At 47.7% G+C, this 23529-nt stretch overlaps 1 protein-coding gene across 1 annotated transcript in view; it reads left to right on the top strand.

Moving 5' to 3' along the window:
- Nucleotides 1-23529, top strand: part of FANCM (FA complementation group M) — a 57757-nt gene that overhangs the window by 22064 nt on the left and 12164 nt on the right. Inside the window, exons 5-12 of the mRNA XM_041458514.1 lie at nt 5-137; nt 916-1044; nt 1912-2013; nt 3392-3579; nt 4814-5020; nt 8602-8836; nt 15522-15679; nt 16209-16373. Coding sequence (XP_041314448.1) covers nt 5-137; nt 916-1044; nt 1912-2013; nt 3392-3579; nt 4814-5020; nt 8602-8836; nt 15522-15679; nt 16209-16373 — 1317 coding nt within the window. The remainder of the gene's footprint in view (nt 1-4; nt 138-915; nt 1045-1911; nt 2014-3391; nt 3580-4813; nt 5021-8601; nt 8837-15521; nt 15680-16208; nt 16374-23529) is intronic.

Genomic DNA, 23529 nt, shown 5'->3' with positions numbered 1-23529 from the left:
CCAGGGAATCCATCAAGGCGTCATTGAAGGAGACTTTGCCCTTTGTATCAGTCTGTACCACGGGTACGAGCTGCTGCTGCAGATGGGAATCCGCTCCTTATTCATCTACCTGTGGGGAATCATGGATGGATCCAAAGGTGAGATCTCCTCAGGAGCATCCTTCCTTTCAGCTCCACTCTTCTCCTTCCATTTGCCTCGCTGCATGGCTGGTTTGCCACAAAACACCTTAAAGAATGAGGGGCTGCAGATGGATTTGGTGTTTTGTTCCCCTTGTTTACAGAATTCCCAGAATGAACAGGTTGGGAGAGACCTCCTAGACCATGGAGTCCAGCCCAGCCCCAGCAGCTCACCCCAGCCCTGGCCATTCACAGAATCACAGAATGAGCAGGTTGGGAGAGACCTCCACAACCATGGAGTCCAACCCAGCCCCAAGAGCTCAGCCCAGCCCTGGCCCCCAGTGCCACATCCAGGCTTTGTTAAACACACCAGGGATGGTGACTGCACCACCTCCCCAGGCAGCCATTCCAGAACTTTATCACCTTGCTGGGAAAAACCTTTTCCTGCTATCCAGCCTGAATTTCCCTTGGCACAGCTGGAGGCTGTGTGCTCTGGTTGTGTCAGTGCTGGAGACAGAGCCCAGCCCAGCTGAGCACAGGCACCTTTCAGAGCTGTGCAGGGTGAGGAGGGCACCCCTGAGTCTCTGTTTCTCCAGGGGAGCACCCCCAGCTCCCTCAGGGCTTCCTCTCAGGGTTGGTGTTCCCAGCCCCTCTCCAGCCTCGTTGCCCCCTCTGGATGTGCTCGAGCCTCTCAACATCCTTCCCAAGCTGAGGGGCCAGGACTGGCACAGTGAGGTTTGCTGAAGGCAGAGTCTGGGAAAGCAAACAGAATCCTGAGGTGTTCCAACTCTCTCCAAAGGGTTGTCCCGCACCAAGAGCGAGCTGGGGCGCAACGAGGACTTCATGGAGCTCTACCAGCAGCTTCAGGACATGTTCTCAGACACTGCTGTGGCTCCTGAGAATGGAAGTGTTGGAAAGAGCACAACAGGTCAGGATTCCCCCCTCAGGGACAGAATATTCCTGTTTAAAAGTTGTGCTGCACTGGCTGCTGCTCTTTATTCCAGATTGAATTCCCAATGTTCTGTCTCTCCCTCCCTCTCACTCTTCCCTCACTGGTTTTAGCTACTTTCAAGGAAGTTTTCTATGTTTGAAGTTTTTAATTTGCTCCAAAATGAAGGTTAAAATACAACTGTTTCACTCTAAGTCTTTTCCAGTATTACTCTAACAAAAGTAACAGTACTTTCTCAAAAACTGGGTTTGACAAATGTTCTTCTGTCAGCAGTTTATTGTTTTGTTTAGAACCAATATGTAAATATCAATATCAATATTTGGGTCTGATTCAGATAATTACAGTGGGAGGGAATGAAGTTCACTGAACCTTCCTTGAGAATGGAAGTGTTGGAAAGAGCACAACAGGTCAGGATTCCCCCCTCAGGGACAGAATATTCCTGTTTAAAAGTTGTGCTGCACTGGCTGCTGCTCTTTATTCCAGATTGAATTCCCAATGTTCTGTCTCTCCCTCCCTCTCACTCTTCCCTCACTGGTTTTAGCTACTTTCAAGGAAGTTTTCTATGTTTGAAGTTTTTAATTTGCTCCAAAATGAAGGTTAAAATACAACTGTTTCACTCTTTTCCAGTATGACTCTAACAAAAGTAACAGTACTTTCTCAAAAACTGGGTTTGACAAATGTTCTTCTGTCAGCAGTTTATTGTTTTGTTTAGAACCAATATGTAAATATCAATATCAATATTTGGGTCTGATTCAGATAATTACAGTGGGAGGGAATGAAGTTCACTGAACCTTCCTGCTTGTTGCAGGTTTATTTCCATCTTTCATTACTTTATTTCCTTTCCAGCATTAGAAAAGAAAAAGGAATTTGTCTATAGCCATCCAAAATTAAAGAAATTGGAGGAGATTGTAATAGAACACTTCAGATCCTGGAAACAGGGAGGTTCTGGTGAGTGCCAACAACTCAGAGGAAAACCTGGGAATGGAAACAAGGATTGTATCCCCCTGATTGATTTCCTCCTTTGTGCTGCTTTATTGCTTTGATTGTTTGTGCATCTTCCCCTCTGGAAAACTTCACCACAAGATTTCTGTAAGATAAAACTTCCTATAAATTCTCATTGTTAATTTGATATAAACTGCTCTAACAGCTGAGTAAAACAGGGATAGGGAGCTCATTCCTGGGGCTCCCACCTTTCCTGCTGGTTCTGTCCTGGCAGCCCCCCTCAGGGCCCTGCTGCAGAGTTCCATGAACACATTTAAGGACTTTGAGCATAAAAGTTCTGATATCCAGCCTGAGGATAAGAATTAACAATTCTCAGGCATCAATTGGAAGTTCAGACCCTTCAGTTACATTCACCTGTCCCTCATTCTTTTTTCATCTTGATGAAGGCATCATTCAGATCTCTTTGGTTTTGGGATGTTTCAGCTTCTTGATTCCAGCCTTTGGAATGATTACATGAGTAATAATAACATTTGTTTTGCATCTTGTTCACTTTTTATCTTTCCTGTTTGGATCTTTCTGCTCTGTGAAGTTCTGATAATTTCTGACCTGCCCGTCCCTCTTTTTTTTGTTTGTTTTTGTGTTTTTTTTCTTTCTTTCTTGGATGCCCTGTTCTCAGCAAACCTTTGACATGACTGATGTTTTCTACTAGGCAACTCTGTTTCCCAGTTCTGTGTTTGTAACTTTAGGATATGTCCCAATGCATTTAATGCAATTCACTCCTTTTCTCCCCTTCCCATTCAGAGTTCTTTCTGTCCTCCCAACCTCCTTCCCTCCTTTTGCCTTCCCTTTAACAACCCTACATTTGAGGTGGAGAGGGAGGGAATGCATGCCCAAAGTCTTCAGCCATACCTGGATCAGCACCAGCCCTTTCTGTTCCATTCATGATCCCTGGAAGTGTCCAAAGCCGGGCTGGACACTGGGGCTTGGAGCAGCCTGGGACAGTGGGAGGTGTCCCTGCCATGGCAGGGGTGGGATGGGATTTGAGGTCCCTTTCCAACCCAAACCAGTCTGGGATTCTGGTTTTGCTGTCCTGAGATGGAGACGACGGCATCGTGAACTTCATTCCAAAACACTTCCCGTCCAACCCCAGCTTTTCACAGTGGCTTTGGTAAGGGTGCCTCAGATAAAGACATTCTCATTCTCCATGAGCATGAGAGCATGCTTTGATCCAAAGAGGAATTTCAAGGATGTGGATCTTGGAGCATTTTCTGCCCATTTGCTCTTCCCATTAAGTGAGACGAGAGCTGTGAACATGTAACTTGTGAGGGTTGCCCTGTCCTTTTTTACTGATCATTCTATTAAAACCTGACATTTTCAAATCCAGCAGATGAAGACAAGAGCGAGGGCTCCCCTGGGGACACGAGGGTGATGATCTTCTCCTCGTTCCGGGACAGCGTGCAGGAGATCGCCGAGATGCTGGCGCGGCTCAGCCCGGCCGTGCGGGCCATGACCTTCGTGGGACACTCCTCGGGCAAGAGCACCAAGGGCTTCACCCAGAAGGAGCAGCTGGAGGTGAGGCAGGAGGAGGCTTGGACTAGGAATTAGTGATGAGGAGCAGTAATTGTGTAAATAACTCCAGGAGTATGGACTGTGTGGAAGTGGCTGAGCTGTGTCGCTGGTAAATCCCTGTGGAGTCCAGAGGATCCAAAATGATACTCACTGAACAAAATAGACCAATAATTTATATATGTATGTTATATATAAATATAATTATTATAATTTATATATTTACATTATATTAACGACTGCTAAATTTAGAGGTCAAAAATCTGGGGAAATATGCGAATACGTGCTGTGGGAATTTTATTTTTCTTCTAGGTAGGAAAGATAAGATCTAGCATTAAATTCTGATCTAGCAAAGCTAAAAAATAGACAACCCCTAAAATATTTAATTGCTAAGTTGGGAGGATCAGTTTACAAGTTTTATATGGTTGGAGACAGGATAAGGTGGGCTTTTTTCCCTTTATTTTAGAGTGAAAGAGTGACCGTGCTGATGCTGGTCACACTGGGGTGTGGTGTTTGATCACAAGGTAGCAGCTGGAAAATTTAAAAAGACAAAATTTGTTGTTTTAGAATTGTCTTGGTTTGAAAAGCCAGATGTCTGCTGAGGAAGGCAGGAGCCTCCCCTGAAATGGAAAATGTAAACCCCCTCCTTAGGAATTATTGTAATTTTGAAATTAAGGGGCTCTCAGGCAAAGATATGGGAGCAGGAATAACAGTTCTTTATTAGGGAAAAAAATTAATTAAAAAAAAATCTTACAACTCAGGACAAGGATACAAATCAGTTTTCCTGGCTGAGCTGCTCAGTCCTCTGGTCGATGCTTTGAGTAGATGGGGACGAGTGAAGAGATGTGAATCTTGACTCCATGTTTCAGGAGGCTGGTTTATTAGCTTATGATATATATTCTATTAAAATACTGTATTAAAACTATACTAAAAGAATAGAGAGAAAAGGATTCATCAGAAGGCTAGAAAGGAATGGAATGGATGACAATAAAGGCTCCTGACTCCCAGAGAGTCCGAGCCAGCTGACTGTGAGTGGCCATTAATTAGAAACAACCACCATGCCCCAATCCCAGCTGCACCTGCTGCATCCCACAGCAGCAGATAGTTATTGTTTGCATTTCTTTCCTGTGGCTCCTCAGCTCCTCAGAAGAAAAAATCCTAGCAAAGGACTTTTCATAAAATACCATAAATATGATTTTTCATGATGTCATCCACACTCCCATTCCCGCTGTCCCCGCAGGTGGTGAGGCGTTTCCGGGAGGGCGGGTACAACACCCTGGTGTCCACCTGCGTGGGCGAGGAGGGGCTGGACATCGGCGAGGTGGATCTGATCGTGTGCTTCGACGCGCAGCGCAGCCCCGTGCGCCTGGTGCAGCGCATGGGCCGCACCGGCCGCCGGCGCCACGGCCGCATCGTCGTCATCCTGGCCCAGGGCCGCGAGGAGAGGGTGAGTGGGGCACGGCCAGGGGGTCAGGCACCGCACTGTAGCACCCTGGGGTGTTCATGGTGGGTGCTGTTACCTGTTTCCCAATAAGCGTCTCCTGTGGAAAAGGCGCTTGGGTGAGTGTGGGGGTGCCAGTCGTGGGTTTGTCTGGGTCTGCTTGAAGGCACTTGAGGCAGTAGTTCATGTTCAGGCTCAGGTGTTTATTATTTCTTATCAGTAAAGCAGTCTCGTTGCTGTGAGTTCTGCACCTTTTCATTAGAAGGCACAAAATGGCCAACAATCTCTTGCAGGTAAGTGTTCAGGCAGAGCAGTCAATGCCACACACCCCACACTCACCACAGCTAGCTCAGCCAAGAGAGGCAGAAAAGTCTTTTGTAGGATAAATTCCAGCCAAGGTTTGTTCCAGCACGCCAAAGGGAAATCAGGGGTAAAAGACCTGGCCATGTGGTGTGCACAAGGTTAAGGATGGGAGGGCATGGGGTGGCACAAAGGGCAGGCAAAGGGCACTGCCCTACAGGGAGCACAGGGCACTGGGAACAGGGGAGGGAGAAACAATGAGAATTTGGGATATATGGAGAAAGGAACTGGGATGGATCATGGTGTTGTGCAAGACTCCATGGGGAAGTCCTTTCTGTCTGCCTAGGTGGGGAAAACTCTGTGGTGGGTCTTTCCATGGCAGTGCCCTGGGGATTTGCCTGAGGGGGAAGGATTCAGAGGATTCCACACTCAGGGAGCATCCCAGCCCAGACACCCAACAATCCCACCCTGGACATCCCTGGCAGTGCTGTCCCAATGCTCCTGCAGCTCTGGCAGCCTCAGGGCTGTCCCCATTCCCTGGGGAGCCTGGGCAGTGCCAGCACCCTCTAGGGAAGAGCCTTTCCCTGATCTCCAGCCTGACCTGCCCTGGCACAGCTCCAGCCCTTTCCTGGGTCCTGTCCCTGTGCCAGGGAGCAGGGATTGGAGCTGTCCCTTGGGACAAAGCTGCAGCCCCCAGGGAGCCTCTGCTCAGCCTCTTCATTCACTGTTACAGGAATCTCCAGCACAGAACCCTGGAGAGGTTTGGGTTGGATGGGACCTCGAAGATCCTCCAGTTCTGCCCCCTGCCATGGCAGGGACACCTCCCACTGTCCCAGGGTGTCCCAGTGTCCAGCCTGGCCTTGGGCACTGCCAGGGATCCAGGGGCAGCCACAGCTGCTCTGGCAATTCCAGCCCAGCCAGCAATTCCCAGTTCCCAATCTCCCATCCATCCCTGCCCTCTGGCAGTGGGAGCCATTCCCTGTGTCCTGTCCCTCCATCCTTGTCCCCAGTCCCTCTCCAGCTCTCCTGGAGCCCCTCCAGGCCCTGCCAGGGGCTCTGAGCTCTCCCTTCTCCTCTCCAGGGAACATTCCCAGCTCTCCCAGCCTGCCATGTCACCAAGTATTAACCTGTGATTCCAGGGCTTTCCACGGGTGCAGAGGAAGGTGTGGGGTGGGGTGTGGAGCAGGGGGGACTCTGGCAGTGCTGGTGATGACACTGGCTGTTCAGGCTGCTGCTTACGGGGCCGGTGACGCCACTGGCACCCAGAGCTGGCTTTGGCGGCCGCGCTCTTGCGTGTGAGGATGAGGAGATCGGCTTAGGTGCAAATCCACTTTGGCTGGGCTCCTGCAGCCCAGCACTCAAGCAGAGCATGATTAATCATCTCTGAGTACAGACTGTCCCTTGGGACATCCGTGTCCCACTGGAGGTGTGCTGGGAGCTGGGGGATCCCACCACAGCTGGGCCAGCTGCATCCCACAGCCCTGCAGGGCTTGGACTCACCTTTGGATTGGGATTGGACAGGGCAGGATTTGGGCAGCACAGGCTGGGCACTCCCTGCTGCCATCACCACTGAAAGGAGGTACCAATGCATCCAAGATCTGTGTAAATCACTTGTAAACCTGAAACTTCAGATTCTTGGTATTATTTCTTTATTCCAGTCAGTGCTGCAGCTCTGCTTGGGATTTGTGGATGGCAGGGATTTAGTTCTGAATGAGACTACAAAGAATCCTCTCTGGGAGGAAAAAAGTTTCCCCTTTGAAGAGATGAGAGTTAAAAATGATAAACCTGAGTGGAGCTTGTAAATGGATATTTTCTCATGCTGCTTACGGAGGCTGGTTACTACTGAAAGCTCTGCTCTGTAATGGGATATAAAACAGTCCCTTAAGTTCCTTGGAGCTTCACTTAAGTAGCTGGATTACTGTGTTGTCCAGATTTTCTCAGATGTCTTTGAAGCAGAACCTCCCCCCAGGTAGAACAGTCATTGTATATTTTTTTTGTTTTTGAGGTCAGGAAATAAGTTTAGTTGGAAATCAATATTGTCTTGGTGGGTTTGTTTGGTTTATTTTGAGCGTGTCTTTTGGGGTTGTTGTTGGGCTTTTTAAGTTTAGCAGAACTGCAAAGAGACTCAATGTGGAGGTTCTTCCCCATCACTTAATTTTGCTGCTAAATAATTAATGTCCCTTTATTAATTTATGGAATTTGTTTTGGAGTTTTTTTTTTGGTTTTTTTTTTTTTTTTTCCCTTTGTTTTAGTTTTGAGATTTGTTTTGTTTTGCTTGCTTTAGTTTTGGGGCCGTTTTTAATCAAACCACTTCAGGTCAATCACAAAGCTTTAGAAGATGTTTTATTGGGAGAAAGGGGTCAGTGCAGGTCTGGCAGCATGATGTTGGCAGGAATTCCTGTCAGCTCAGTGTTTATTCCGTGGCTCCCACGTGTTCCCAGGGCAGCCTCTCCACGTGGCAGCTCCCGTGAGCCCCAGGCTTGGGATGTCCTCTGGAGCTGCTGGGATGGGGCTGGGGGGGTCCCCTGGAGCTGCTTAGCACAGGGAAGGGAAAAGCCACTGAAGTCACAACTCTGTGATGCTGCTAATTTGGTAGCACCACGTTTGTCTGCCATAAGAACACTGGGGTTTGACTGTTCTAGGATTAAAAAGTTATTTTTTTGATGCCTGAGGGGTTTATCAGAGCTGGCTGTGGGCCTCTTCCAGTTTTATTCAGGGAATTTTTAAAAATTTAATTTATTTCATTTATTTTTGCTCCCTGAAGTCCTCTCTGTCAGGTGGCAGCTGCCCCCCTGGGACACTCAGGGTCTCACAGGGGCTTGGGGAGGAGCAGAGCACAAAACCTCCTTGGGGGAGGCACTTCCAGAGGGAGGCCCCAGTTTCTCTCCTCACATTCCCCAGCTTTGCCATGGTTTCTCCGTTGCACAATAAAATGGAGTGTAATTAAAAGGACTCAGAGCACTCATGACATCAACAAATCATCTTAGGCCTTTTTTTTTTTTTTTGCTTGAGCTCCTTTCCCTGTTTCTGGTGTAATCTAATTTACATCATCCCTGTATCAGTGACAGCTTGTAACTTCCCCCAGGCAAGGGCTGTGCTCCTTTCTCACTCTCCAGTGCTGTGCCTGCTTCTGGTCCATTAAAAAACCCCAAACCAAACAACACCTGGCTGAGGGAGCAGGAAATAATGAGAAACCCCACAGACACTGAGGTGTTCTTTTAGTTTTGATCAAATGCTGTGAAAAAACCAATCAGCAGATAAATTAATCTGTTTACCTTCTCTTTCAGACCTACAACCAAAGCCAGTGTAACAAAAGGAGCATCCACAAAGCCATTTCAGGGAACAAAACCCTTCATTTCTACCAGCACAGCCCACGGATGGTTCCGGAAGGCATCAATCCCAAAGTGCACAAAATGTTTATCACTGCTGAAAAACAGGAGCAGAGCTCCTCGAGGCCGCTTTCCAAAGAGAGGAGATGCAGTTCCCTGCAGCACAAATCTGCTCTCTCTGCCTGTGTCACTGGTAAGAGGATTATGGTGTTTCCAGCACCTCCAGCCCTCCCTCCTGGGGCTCTCAGGGTCACTCTGGCAGCTCAGACACTGCCCAGGGCTTCTCCTGGGCATCCTCACAGCTCTGCCCTTGCATATCCACATCCTGAGTCAGCCTTGGTTCATCCTCCTCCATGGAGTCACTCTCTGAAAGTCACTCCAGCTGCACACAGAGGAGGCAGGTGTTCTTCCCAAAATTCCACAATCCCAGACTGGACTGGGTTGTGGGGACTTTAAAGTTCCCATGGGCAGGGACACCTTCCCCTATCCCAGACTGCTCCAACCCTGTCCAAGCTTGGACACTCCCAGGGATGGGGCAGCCACAGCTGCTCTGGACATCGTGGCTTTGTAAATTACAACGAAACAGAAATGTTTGAAAACCAAAGGATTTTGCTGTGAGGAAAAGGAGAAATCAAGGGTAGGATATTTATGAATGAATTCCTTAGAGCTTCACTTAAGTAGCTGGATTACTGTGTTGTCCAGATTTTCTCAGATGTCTTTGAAGCAGAAGCTCCCCCCAGGTAGAACAGTCATATATTTTTTTTGTTTTTGAGGTCAGGAAATAAGTTTAGTTGCAAATCAATATTGTCTTGGTGGGTTTGTTTGGTTTATTTTGAGCGTCTCTTTTGGGGTTGTTGTTGGGCTTTTTAAGTTTAGCAGAACTGCAAAGAGACTCAATGTGGAGGTTCTTCCCCATCACTTAATTTTGCAGCTAAATAATTAATGTCCCTTTATTAATTTATGGAATTTGTTTTGGAGTTTTTTTTTTGGTTTTTTTTTTTTTTTTTCCCTTTGTTTTAGTTTTGAGATTTGTTTTGTTTTGCTTGCTTTAGTTTTGGGGCCGTTTTTAATCAAACCACTTCAGGTCAATCACAAAGCTTTAGAAGATGTTTTATTGGGAGAAAGGGGTCAGTGCAGGTCTGGCAGCGTGACGTTGGCAGGAATTCCTGTCAGCTCAGTGTTTATTCCGTGGCTCCCACGTGTTCCCAGGGCAGCCTCTCCACGTGGCAGCTCCCGTGAGCCCCAGGCTTGGGATGTCCTCTGGAGCTGCTGGGATGGGGCTGGGGGGGTCCCCTGGAGCTGCTTAGCACAGGGAAGGGAAAAGCCACTGAAGTCACAACTCTGTGATGCTGCTAATTTGGTAGCACCACGTTTGTCTGCCATAAGAACACTGGGGTTTGACTGTTCTAGGATTAAAAAGTTATTTTTTTGATGCCTGAGGGGTTTATCAGAGCTGGCTGTGGGCCTCTTCCAGTTTTATTCAGGGAATTTTTTTAAAATTTAATTTATTTCATTTATTTTTGCTCCCTGAAGTCCTCTCTGTCAGGTGGCAGCTGCCCCCCTGGGACACTCAGGGTCTCACAGGGGCTTGGGGAGGAGCAGAGCACAAAACCGCCTTGGGGGAGGCACTTCCAGAGGGAGGCCCCAGTTTCTCTCCTCACATTCCCCAGCTTTGCCATGGTTTCTCCGTTGCACAATAAAATGGAGTGTAATTAAAAGGACTCAGAGCACTCATGACATCAACAAATCATCTTAGGCCTTTTTTTTTTTTTTTGCTTGAGCTCCTTTCCCTGTTTCTGGTGTAATCTAATTTACATCATCCCTGTATCAGTGACAGCTTGTAACTTCCCCCAGGCAAGGGCTGTGCTCCTTTCTCACTCTCCAGTGCTGTGCCTGCTTCTGGTCCATTAAAAAACCCCAAACCAAACAACACCTGGCTGAGGGAGCAGGAAATAATGAGAAACCCCACAGACACTGAGGTGTTCTTTTAGTTTTGATCAAATGCTGTGAAAAAACCAATCAGCAGATAAATTAATCTGTTTACCTTCTCTTTCAGACCTACAACCAAAGCCAGTGTAACAAAAGGAGCATCCACAAAGCCATTTCAGGGAACAAAACCCTTCATTTCTACCAGCACAGCCCACGGATGGTTCCGGAAGGCATCAATCCCAAAGTGCACAAAATGTTTATCACTGCTGAAAAACAGGAGCAGAGCTCCTCGAGGCCGCTTTCCAAAGAGAGGAGATGCAGTTCCCTGCAGCACAAATCTGCTCTCTCTGCCTGTGTCACTGGTAAGAGGATTATGGTGTTTCCAGCACCTCCAGCCCTCCCTCCTGGGGCTCTCAGGGTCGCTCTGGCAGCTCAGACACTGCCCAGGGCTTCTCCTGGGCATCCTCACAGCTCTGCCCTTGCATATCCACATCCTGAGTCAGCCTTGGTTCATCCTCCTCCATGGAGTCACTCTCTGAAAGTCACTCCAGCTGCACACAGAGGAGGCAGGTGTTCTTCCCAAAATTCCACAATCCCAGACTGGACTGGGTTGTGGGGACTTTAAAGTTCCCATGGGCAGGGACACCTTCCCCTATCCCAGACTGCTCCAACCCTGTCCAAGCTTGGACACTCCCAGGGATGGGGCAGCCACAGCTGCTCTGGACATCGTGGCTTTGTAAATTACAACGAAACAGAAATGTTTGAAAACCAAAGGATTTTGCTGTGAGGAAAAGGAGAAATCAAGGGTAGGATATTTATGAATGGTGCAGACCCTCTTGGAGCAAAATTAGGAGAATTCTCTTGGAGACTTTTTAGCTGATGCAGTTCAATGGCATGGGAATGCTCAGGAAATTGAACAGAATCCTAAGATAGGAAAAAAGAGCTATTTTTTTTATAAATACTTGGGAATTTTCCTGCTCTATCTCTTTATTAGTGCTTTCTGTAAAGACCAACAGCAACTTTTTGAAAGAAGAAACTCGAAGCCTTGGGAAAGTTCCTATTTCTGATTAAACAGACACAGCTGCTGGAAAACAATCAGAGCACAACATGGAATGAAAATAATCATTTTGGAGCATTTGTTGGTCTGTCCTAGAAAAGAGAAACGAGCAGGGAGAGCATAAAGCAAACGATAATGCTGGGAATGTTCCTGCTGTGGGAGCAGCACAGGGGCTGGAATTGCCCAGTGCCCTCTGTGGGAGCCACGTGGGCAGCTGCCAGGGCTGGGGCTCTGCCTCCCCAAAGGGACCAGGGCTGAGAGACAGAGGTGGCAGGGCTGAGTCCTCAAAGTGACCAGGGTAGAATCCCCAGAGTGACCAGGGCTCAGTCCCCAGAGTGTCCAGGGTTGATTTGCTGAAGGTGGCCAGGGCTGAGTCCCCAGAGTGACCAGGGTTGAGTAGCCAAGGTGATCAGAGTTGAGTAGCCAGAAGTGGCCAGGCCAGGGCTCAGTCCCCAGGGTGGCCAAGGCCGAGTCCCCAGGGTGGCCAGGGTTGATTTGCTGAAGGTGGCCAGGGCTGAGTCCCCAGAGTGACCAGGGCTGAATTGCCAGAGGGCGGCCAGGGTTGAGTAGCCAAGGTGATCAGAATTGAGTAGCCAGAAGTGGCCAGGCCACCCCTCAGTCCCCAGGGTGGCCAGGGCTCCGTGCCCCTCCTGCCAGCCAGGGCTGCCCTGTGCAGGTCACTGAGCACCACCCTTGTGTGGAATCCCCCTGGTTGCTGGGTGAACCAAGGGCTGCTCCTGATTTTAGTGACCCTCAGGATAAAGCTGAAAAGAGGACAAAGAAAGGAGTTGACTTTTTTGCATTTTCTCTTCATTTTGCTGCCTGTTTCCACGATAAAAAATGGGTAAAGCTGGCAGCTCTGGGTGAGCTGGGTGTGTTCTTATCTCTGCTCTCACTCTGTTGTTGAGCTCCAGCTCATCCTCAGGTTTCTCCGTGGCAGAAACTGAGCTGTCAAGGGCTGAGTTACCACGGGAATTTCAAGCATTCTCCTTGTTTTCTTGTCAAAATAAATGCAACCATGGCATCATTTAGGTTGGAAAACTCTGAGTCCATTGAGTCCAACCATTCCCCAGCAGTGCCCAGGCCACTACTGCCCTGTGTCCCCAAGTGCCACATGCACAGGGCTTTAATCCCTCCACCCCTGCCCTGGGCAGTTCCAAGGCCTGACCACCCTCTCCATGAAGAAATTCCTCCTCATGTCCAACCTGAGCCCTCCCTGGCACAGCTTGAGGCTGTTTCTTCTGGTCCTGTCACTCATTACCTGAAAATATACACATTTCCTGTTCTTCTTAATTTGATCCAATTTCTATTAATTTTACTTCACTCCAAAACCTCTTCCATAACTTTTGTCTGTCAGCCCCAGAAGGATCCAATATCTTGTGCTGTCCCATCATTAATCAAGTGTGTCCTGCAGTTTTCAGAGCTCTCCTTCAAAAAATGCAGCAAAAAATCCCTTTACTTCATAAGCCTTGTATATAACTTTTGTATTTTAATCTTTTTTCTCTCTGATATTTGGATTTTGTTTGTTTGGGGTTTTTTTTTAAGAGTTTGCTAAAGTGAGGAGCTTGTTAATATTGTTGTTCCTGGGAGCTGAATCTTATTTCAAGCTATAAGTAATTCCTTTTTCTTTTTGCTTTTGTCCAGATGAAATCTCATTTTCTTAATTCTTTTGCTGGTTCTCCACAATTCTTCTACTCTCTCATTTCAGATGGATCAATTTTGAGTCATCAATAACTGTGGGTTTTGTTTGATTTTACAATTTCACGTTATTTCTATAATTGTTGGTTTTATCCTAATGATAATTGGTTTGGACTCACTTTTTAAGATTACCAACACCTGCTTTAGGGTTTAAACACCTGCTCTGTGGGGTTTTCGTGCCTTTCCAGTTGCCTGTGGCTAATTCTTGCTCTCTTCCCACTTCAATAGTTCTGGAGAAAAACAAGGAAAATAACATGGATGGTTTGAGTGCTGTGTTTGTGTCTGGTAGGGCCTGGCATCCCTAACTCGGAATGTTCTGGAGGATAATTTCCCATGGGACAGCACCAGCTGCTTCCCATGGAGGGGAGAGGCTGTGCCAGGGACTGCAGGACCTGCTGACTCCCAGCCCTGATCCAAACAGCCTTGTCAGCCTCCCTGAGGATGGGAATGTTCTCCTGTGCTCCCGTTCTCTGATGGCAGCACTCATGTTTGTCCAGGTCCCTCTTTCTTGTGTTTGGGAAATGTTCTGGGCAGGCACAATCCTCCCCAGCAGGGAGCCCAGAGCTCTGGGAATCGTCTGTTCCCAGGTTGTGCCAGCTGCTCCAGGGCTCCTTGCCTGGCAGGGTTGCACCCCGGCTCACCTGGGCTGATATCACAGGTTCATCTTGTCTCTGTCCCACGAGCTGGAACAGCACTGAAGTCATTGTTGTTCCCAGCGTGTCCTGGTGGGGCTGGGTGGAACAGATCCTCAGGAACAGGGAATGGGCACAGCCTGAGGCTGCCAGAGCTCCAGGAGGGTTTGGACAGTGCTGCCAGGGATGCCCAGGGTGGGATTGTTGGGGCTGTGGGACAGGGTAGACTGGGTGGTCTTTGTGGGTCCCTTCCCACTCAGGATATTCCTGATTCTGTGATCCCTGTGGGTCCCTCTGGTCCCTTGTGCAGGCTGCCCCAGAGCAGAGGCTGGAGGGAGTTCCAGAATAAAGCAGGGATTGATTCCAAGGATCTCCTCCATGGATCCACCTTGGGCAGCACAAGAGCCCAGCCAGGGCTGCAGCCAAGATGAACCCAAATGGTCCCAAAATGCACGAGCGCTCCCGGGGTCTCTCCCTGGGATCAGCTCTGCTCCATGTGCACATTGCAGTTCAGTGTCCAATTCCAGCTCAGCCCCTGCACTCCCATCCTGCTTGTTTTTCTCTCTGCAGCCCACGGGGTTTGTGCTCCTGGGCTGAGATTTGGATCATTTGTCCTTGGTGCCCAGCTGGAGCAGGAATTGTTTTGTCTCCCTGCTCTGTGCACAGAGCTCACCATGCCCTGATGTGAAGCCCAGCCCCACACACTAAAGCAGCACAGAATCTGAAAATATAAAAGCCAAACCTGAGGCATCACTTTCCCACTCAACATCCCACGATTCTGTGATCCCTGTGGGTCCCTTCCCACTCAATGTTCCCTGATTCCAAATGCTTCTCTGATAATTGTTCTTAATTTCCTTTCCTTCAGGTCTCTTTTTTCTTCTTCTCCCAGGTCCACATCTCTTCAGGATGTGACCTCCACACTTGAGTCAGAAATATTCCATAGCAGTGTTGATCTTCTGGGATGTTTTAGTGATGATGGCCTTAAGAACATCAGTGTTGGTTCATTTTTCCAGGTTTTCCTGAGCAGGACGTGAGCAGGACTCTGCACTCAGGGTTTGCTCTGTGCAGGCACAGCCCCTGGCAGCTGGAACTTGACAGGATTGAGAGATCCTGATTCCTGTTCTGTGGCATTAATTCCCAAAAGAGCCTGGGCTGCAGACCAACCCCAGATGCTGGCAAATTACCTTCATTATTTTTCTCCCAGCTCCACACATCTGGCCTGAAAACAATCACATTCTCAACTCTGATTCTTTGGGATCACTTCCCACCCAGGGCTGTTTAAGGGATTTGGCATTTTTTGGGATAGTGATTTATATCTGTCTCTCTCTATTTTTTATGTGATGCCCTCCCCCCAAACAGCTGTTTAATGTTATTTATTCATATAAGGCATTAACACTCTTTGGATGTTTGTCCCTGGCTTCAGATTCTCTGCATCTGCTTTTGGTTGTGGCTCAGAGGATTTTTTTCTTGTCCCTGGTACCACACCAAGTCCTTTTATTCTGTGCATCCCTTTTCCTACAGCAGGTGACATTTTCCTGTTGTTTTTTTTTTTCCACCCACAGGCCAAAAGCAAATGAACTCCCATGGGAGCTGGTGCTTGTCACCTGAGGAGTTTGAAATATGGGACAGGCTCTACAGGATTAAGGAAAGTGATGGGATAAAAGAACCAGTATTGCCTCGAGTTCAGTTTGAAACCTTGGAAAACCTGGAGGAAACACCAGTGAGTTCCATGCAGTGCTCCCTTGGACACGAGGCCTGAAGGATGCTGGAAATGCCAGAGTTAACTCTGGATTTGAAAGGAGTCTATTATAAAAGTGACTTTTTGAGATTTACATGTGGGTTTTTGAGGTTAAGAATTTAGGAGTTGGATGTTTGAAATGGGTCTTTGAGGTTGGGTCTGTAAGTAAAACGTTAGGTCTGTAAATTAAAATGGATTGATAAATTAAAAATATATTAGGAAGTTTCAGTTCTGAGACATTAAGTTCTGCTCCTGTTTTTAAGAATTCCATGCAGGATGCTGTATTCACAGAGTGCCAGGATGGTTTGGGTTTAAAGGGATCTTAAACCCATCTCATTCCACCCCTGGGCACCTTCCCCTAGCCCAGGTTGCTCCTGATGTTTTTATTTTAGACCAGACTTAAACCCGTGTGAGAATGTTTCAATCCTTCTCTGCATTTCTGTATTTATTGTCCCTGACAGCGAAGTTTAGCTAAAAAATTCCATGCTAAAAATCTCCTTTCCGTTCCCAGTTTCCCCTGCAGAAGCCCGAGGAGGGGGCAGCTCAGGAGCTCTCCCTGTCTGAGTGGAGCATTTGGCAGAATCAGCCTCTGCCCACATTCCTGGTGGATCACTCGGATCGTTGTCACCTCTTCATCAGGGCCATGGAAATGATGGAGCTGATGAGGAACCAGCAGGTAAGAAACGTGCCCAGGGGCTGAATGCACAGTTAGAACAGTTTAAAAAGAATGAAATTTTAAAAAAAAACAGTAATTGTGAAATGAATTATGTGTATTTAAACTTGTTTAAAAATGTCTCTCACTGCTGTGCTGTGATTCCTAATCTTTTCCACAGAAACTGTTTTAAAAAAGTTAAAAAAAAAACCCCACCCTTGAATCAGTCTTTTCTTAATGGATTCCAGTATCAGTTTGTGACAGAATGACATTAAATACAGGAGCTATAAAGGCCAAGGAGCAAAGCCACCACGAGGGATATCACAGCTATTCCAGGATTTGGGAAGAGTTTGGTGTCATGTCTACATCAAAAGCTGACAGAAAAGTCCTGCAGGAACACATGGCACATTTTGGGGGATTTGTTTTAGGCTTTTTGAGCTTGGTTTTTTTGAACTAAAAAGCCAATTGTTCCTAAGAATTGAGGGATAAGAGGAGCTAAGCCAAACAAACGTGGATGGGATCTATGTGGGAGATGGGAATTTTGTTTTCTGACAGGGATGGCTGCAGAAATCCTTCTGGAAGGCACAAGGACGTGGGTGCAGAGGTGGATGGAGGCTTCAGTGGTTCACCACCTTATTTTCCCCTCCAGCCGAGCTCCCCAAATGTTGCCTCTCAGCACGTGGAGGTTTTTTAGGTCATCAGAAGCTGTTGCTAAGCTGCCAGAGTTTCCTGGATAATACCAGGGCTAATCAAGGAAGGAGAATGGAGACATTGTGGTTGTGCTCCTTGGGTGTGAAAGGGAGGCTGTGATCAGAGCTGGCCAGCTCAGAAAAGCTTCTCCATCCCACCAGAGACATTCCTGACTCCTCTGATGTTGGATTATACCTTTTTCTGACCCAGAGATGGGGCAACTGAGAGGTGTTTTAAAAGCTTTTATTCCATTTTCAGTCTCATGAGAAGGGTGAGACAACACAGATGTCATAATTCATGTCATCACAATTAGAAGCCAACTATTTCTTAATTACAATACCCTGTAAGTGTTTTTTGCCTATCAGCTTTAGCTACACTATGTTGTAAATACCTTAAAGTTAATTATCTAAAATTACTCTTCATGGGTCTTACTACAGTGCATTTTTCATAGTTCTGTTTCTCTAAAGTATTTAGTCTTTGTAAGGCCATCCTTTGAAACTCGTTTCTAGTTTAATTTTTTTTCCACCAATTTCTGTCTCATTCTAGGGTATTTTTAAGTCAGCATTTCTTATTTCAAGGTTTGTGTACAGATGTACACTGTGTGAGCCTTCTGTCAGGCTTTGAGAATTTTTTACAAATCTATTTCCCACACTCTGCCAGTCCCTGTCCCCAGTGGGGTCAGGGACACACTGCAGAGGGAGAGGGCAGGGATGGGCACAGGAAGGATGTCACAGGATGTTCACAGAATGACCAGGCTGGAAGAGACCTTCAGGACCATGGAGTCCAGCCCAGCCCCAAGAGCTCAGCCCAGCCCTGGCCCCCAGTGCCACATCCAGGCTTTGTTAAACACACCAGGGATGGTGACTGCACCACCTCCCCAGGCAGCCATTCCACAACTTTATCACTTTGCTGGGAAAAACCTTTTCCTGATATCCAGCCTGAATTTCCTTTGATGCTTCTTGAGATGTCAGGAGGAGTGAAATGGTTCAAGAATTAGCAGGTGCCCCCTGAGCCTCCTTTTGTCCTGGCTGAGCCCCCTCAGCTCCCCTTGTGCCCTCCAGCCTTCTCCGTTTGTGTGAGCAGGCAGAGGAGCAGGTGTGCAGCTTCCTCATCCCTCACCCTCCTCACAGGGTGTCCCTGGTGAGCCCAGGGTGCCCCAGGAGCACAGGAGGTGACACAAGGTGACACTCACCCTTTGGAGCCCCCCGGGGAGAAACAAATCATGAGAAGGGTGAGACAACACAGATGTCATAATTCATGCCATCACAATTAGAAGCCAACTATTTCTTAATTACAATACCCTGTAAGTGTTTTTTGGCCTATCAGCTTTAGCTACACTATGTTGTAAATACCTTAAAGTTAATTATCTAAAATTACTCTTCATGGGTCTTACTACAGTGCATTTTTCATAGTTCTGTTTCTCTAAAGTATTTAGTCTTTTTAAGGCCATCCTTTGAAACTCGTTTCTAGTTTAATTTTTTTTCCACCAATTTCTGTCTCATTCTAGGGTATTTTTAAGTCAGCATTTCTTATTTCAAGGTTTGTGTACAGATGTACACTGTGTGAGCCTTCTGTCAGGCTTTGAGAATTTTTTACAAATCTATTTCCCACACTCTGCCAGTCCCTGTCCCCAGTGGGGTCAGGGACACACTGCAGAGGGAGAGGGCAGGGATGGGCACAGGAAGGATGTCACAGGATGTTCACAGAATGAGCAGGCTGGAAGAGACCTTCAGGACCATGGAGTCCAGCCCAGCCCCAAGAGCTCACCCCAGCCCTGGCCCCCAGTGCCACATCCAGGCTTTGTTAAACACCCCAGGGATGGTGACTGCACCACCTCCCCGGGCAGCCATTCCAGAACTTTAGCACCTTTCTGGGAAAAAACCTTTTCCTGCTATCCAGCCTGAATTTCCTTTGATGCTTCTTGAGATGTCAGGAGGAGTGAAATGGTTCAAGAATTAGCAGGTGCCCCCTGAGCCTCCTTTTGTCCTGGCTGAGCCCCCTCAGCTCCCCTTGTGCCCTCCAGCCTTCTCCGTTTGTGTGAGCAGGCAGAGGAGCAGGTGTGCAGCTTCCTCATCCCTCACCCTCCTCACAGGGTGTCCCTGGTGAGCCCAGGGTGCCCCAGGAGCACAGGAGGTGACACAAGGTGACACTCACCCTTTGGAGCCCCCCGGGGAGAAACAAAGCCCTGGCAGGGCTGGGGTCAGCGCTGACACCAGGGTTTTCACCTCCAGAGGTTCCTGGGCTCTTTCTTACACTGAACCAACTGGTGCCAGTCCAGGGACACCAAAACTGTTCCACAAAAAGGGAAGAGGCAGCATTGTCCTGGTCTAAAATCTGCTGTGATCAGGCAGCTCTGACACTGAGCTCTTGGCTGAGAGGTTCAGTAGCATTCCCTGAAGCCATCCTTGCCTTCCCTGGGGGGCACTGACAGTGCTCCCAAGGCTGGGGATGGTCCCACTGGAATTCAAAATGCTCACCTGGAGGAGAGAAAGATCCTGGGACTCCTCAGAGCCCCTGGCAGGGCCTGGAGGGGCTCCAGGAGAGCTGGAGAGGGGCTGGGGACAAGGCATGGAGGGACAGGACCCAGGGAATGGCTCCCACTGCCAGAGGGCAGGGGTGGATGGGAGATTGGGAACTGGGAATTGCTGGCTGGGCTGGAATTGCCAGAGCAGCTGTGGCTGCCCCTGGATCCCTGGCAGTGCCCAAGGCCAGGCTGGACACTGGGACACCCTGGGACAGTGGGAGGTGTCCCTGCCATGGCAGGGTGGCACTGGGTGGGAATTGAGGTCCTTTCCCACCCAAAGCACTCAGTGACTCCGTGATGGGTGCTGAGAGAATTTCCCTGTGCCATTCCCAGGATCTGATGCCTTGAGGCCTCCCTGTGGCACAGGAGCCCCTCAGAAGGGCCATGGGCTGGGGTGATGTGTGACATTTGCTGTCCCTTGAGCAGCTCTGGCCTGGGAGAACAGCTGTGATTGTCAGGATCAGCTCCCAGACCTGTTCCCTGCAGCTCTGCCCTGAGCACGGCCGGAACTGGAGCTGGGGAGAGGCTGTGGGAGGCAGGACACAGCAGGGAGCAGCAGAGTGATCCCCGGAGTGCCTGATGGAGAAAATCCCAGTCACACACCTGCCACGTGGAGCTAGCAGAGCGCTCAGGGACTGTGGCATCCAGTGGGGAAAATGGAAATAATCCCCCTTTTTGCAGAACAAGAAGCACTTCCAGAGATCTGAAACCTCCCAGGAGCCCCAGAAAGAGAGCTGGGGCAAAAGGCAGCTGTGACACAGCCCTGCAGGAGTCCCTTCCAGCCCCATCTGCCCTGATGGGAGCAGCCAGACGGGAGCAGCTCCCAGGGCAGGGAGCTGGCAGCCCTCAGGAAAGGCTCCCTGCAGCCCAGGGCTGGAGCTGGAGGGCTCAAATCCAGCTCGGAATGAGACCCAGTTTCCTTAGTAAACTCTATATCTATATTTTTTTTTTTTTTGCAAATTCAAGTGTGCTGTTTGGAAATAAGGCTGGGCAGAGTGATCCTTGGAGGGGGGGATGATATTTGTGCAGGTTTCTCAGGGACTGGGGAAGTGCCAGTGCTTTGTTTTTCCTTAGGAAAGGAGGAGGAATGCTTCATTTTAGTGTCCAGAGTGGGAGGGTTCCTCTGGAGCTTTCCCATTTCCAAGCTGGCAGTGGGAACTCACAGCTTTTCACAAGAAAAGCAAAATAAATCCCAACATGTTTGGGATTGTGTCAGTTTTTCTCCCTCTGACTCCACACACCTTGGGACACATCTCCTAAGCCTGGGATGACCCTGGAGCTGCTGGCTCTGGAATCAGCTGTCATTTATCACCTGGCTGGGGCTGCCTCAGGGGAGGGATCCTGCAGGTGAACTCCCTGCCAGCAGGGAAAACATTCCCAGATCCTCTGCAATCCCAGTGAACCTGAAAAGGCTTCCCAAGCCTCTGGAGTTTTAAATCAGATGTGTTTTGGGTGAAAATTTGGTGTTTTCAGCCAGCTGAACCTTTTTTCTCAGGAGATCCTGAATGAAAAGTTTAAAATGGTTCAAATAAGGACAGTGAAATGGTTTTATCTGGGGTTTTTTGGCCTTCATTGCCCATAAATTCTCTGATTAAAATCCTCTTCTGAGATGTGTCAAAACTTCTGCTTCCAGAGAAGGTGGAAGGGTTTGGGCTGGTTTTGGAGGGTGAGGTGCCAGGCAGCCCCAAAATCTCAGCTCTCCAATTCAAGTAGTTCCTTTGAATTGCTTCTTCTGATCTTGTTGCCGAATTTTCTAAATTCAAGCATTAATTGAGACCAGGGCTGGGTTGTTTAGACCTGGAATTGCAGGTGCTTGGTGCTTTTCCTGGGGCTGGGGTTGTGCTCCCAGTGGGAACAGAGGAGTCACAGTGGTTTGGGAGTGGGGCTGGATGGTCCAACCCCAAGCACTCCATGAATCCCTGCCCTCAGCTTCCAGCTCTGCCGTGCCCATGCTAAACACAAAGAGAGCAGGGGCAGGGCATGCTCTCAGTAAATGGAATTGTTACTGTGGAATCCTGGAATGGTTTGGGTTGGAGGGACCCTAAATCCCATCCAGTGCCATGGCAGGGACACCTCCCACTGTCCCAGGCTGCTCCAGTCCTGTCCAGCCTGGCCCTGGGCACTGCCACAGCCTCTCTGGGCACCCTCATTTATTTCCTGAGGCTCTTTAACACTCACCTCTTCAGCCTCTTTATTGATCTGCTCCTGTATTTGCCAGGGCACATGCCCTGGATTCTGTAACCATCTTTCTTTTTAGGGATCTGAGGCTGTTTTTATTGGGTAGCAGAAAGCAAAACCCAACAGAATGAGCGGATCCATCAAAAATGTGATGCCATTAGGGAGAGAATCATCTCGGTTTGGTAGAAGGAAATTGGGGTTTCTGTGTCCCTCAGGCTTCTTCCATGACTCAACTAAACAAATTGTTAAAGATCATCTCATGGAATACACTTAAACCTCCAAACCCAAGTTTTTGACAGTGCTTCTTCCCCTGAGGTGTGTTCTGGAAAGGGAGCAGTCATGGAGCAGGGGTTGATTCAGGTCCTGGAAGGGCTGGTGAGCAAAAGGCTGAGCTCGGGGAGGGGAGCGGGGCGCGCACAGGGCACCAGAACTTTGGGCAGGGAGCAGCAAAGCGGCAGTTGGGGGAAAAGATGGAAAAGATGGTCAGGAAAAACCCCTGGAAAGTGTCTTTCCGAACCCAACCTAAGGAGTTAAAGCAGTTCCAAGGGCTGGGAGGGTTTCAGTGAGCAGCATCTGCTGGGCCAGAACACACCCAAGGGAATTCTGCAGGGTTTCACCCAGGCTCCCTTTAAAGGAGCTTTAATTGTTTAATTGTGGATTTTTAATTGTTAAAAATCCACATTGTAGCTGTCTACAGATTTATCCTGAATTTTCAAATAGCAGCATCACCAGGGTTTCAACAGGCAGAGGAATCTTGTTAGAAAATGTGCATCCAAAGCAGCTCATAAGGAGAGAGGGGGTAATTGCAATTTTGGTACTTGATGCATTAAATTTAACTACTGGGAACCAGAATGGATATAATTACACATATATTTACATATCAAAAATGGAAATTTTAATATTTAATATTAATATAGTTACATAACGTTATACATTATGCTATTATAATTCAGTAAAATAAATAATTTGATAAATTATATAATATATAATATTATAATAAGTATAATATAAAATAATATTATGGTTATTATAATAACTATATACCTATAGTTATATAGCTATATATATGGTTATATAATAACTATATATAACTACATATATATAACCATAACTATATATATAAACTATGACTATTTATAACAGTAAACTCTATATCTATATATATAGCTATATAACTATAGTTATGTATATAGATATATATACTATAACTGTATATAATGATATATAATAACTATTTAGTTATGGTTATAATTATTTTAATAATATTATGGTTAGTTATGATAATATAAGTATTGTGATATAATATATAACAATATAATAAACTGATATTATATTAATGTATTCATATATTTAATATTAAAATTTTCCTTTTCTCTTCCTATTTTCTATGCTAAAAGATATTTTGTTTTTTAAAGCGAATCAGTGACTCCAGGCAGGCTCATTGATTGAGCACAATAATCTCAGAGCTGTTTTCCTGCTCCTGACCTACTTTCTGAGGAGCTGGTACAGCCTGGACTGCGGGTTAGAGGGGAGCTGAGCAGGCAATTGAAGGTTCCCCGTTTGTGCACGTTCAGGGCACCCCGTGCTAATCCCAAATGTGCCCTTTCACTCTCGCAGCACGGAGTGGCCTGCCTGGGCCGGGGCCTTTTGTGCAGGAGAAAGTGTTTGGGCTGGAAGTGGAGCAGTTACACAAGCCCTGAGCCCAAAGCAGGTCACCCAGCTCTGCCCTAGATGCTAAATTTGGCTCTGGGCTGGCCCCGGCAGCACTGCCAGGCTCCAGCAGGGCTG

This window comes from Pyrgilauda ruficollis, unplaced genomic scaffold (assembly GCF_017590135.1).
Source record: "Pyrgilauda ruficollis isolate IOZ18807 unplaced genomic scaffold, ASM1759013v1 scaffold129, whole genome shotgun sequence".
Lineage (NCBI taxonomy): Eukaryota > Metazoa > Chordata > Aves > Passeriformes > Passeridae > Pyrgilauda > Pyrgilauda ruficollis.
This window is presented reverse-complemented; position numbering and strand designations above follow the sequence as displayed.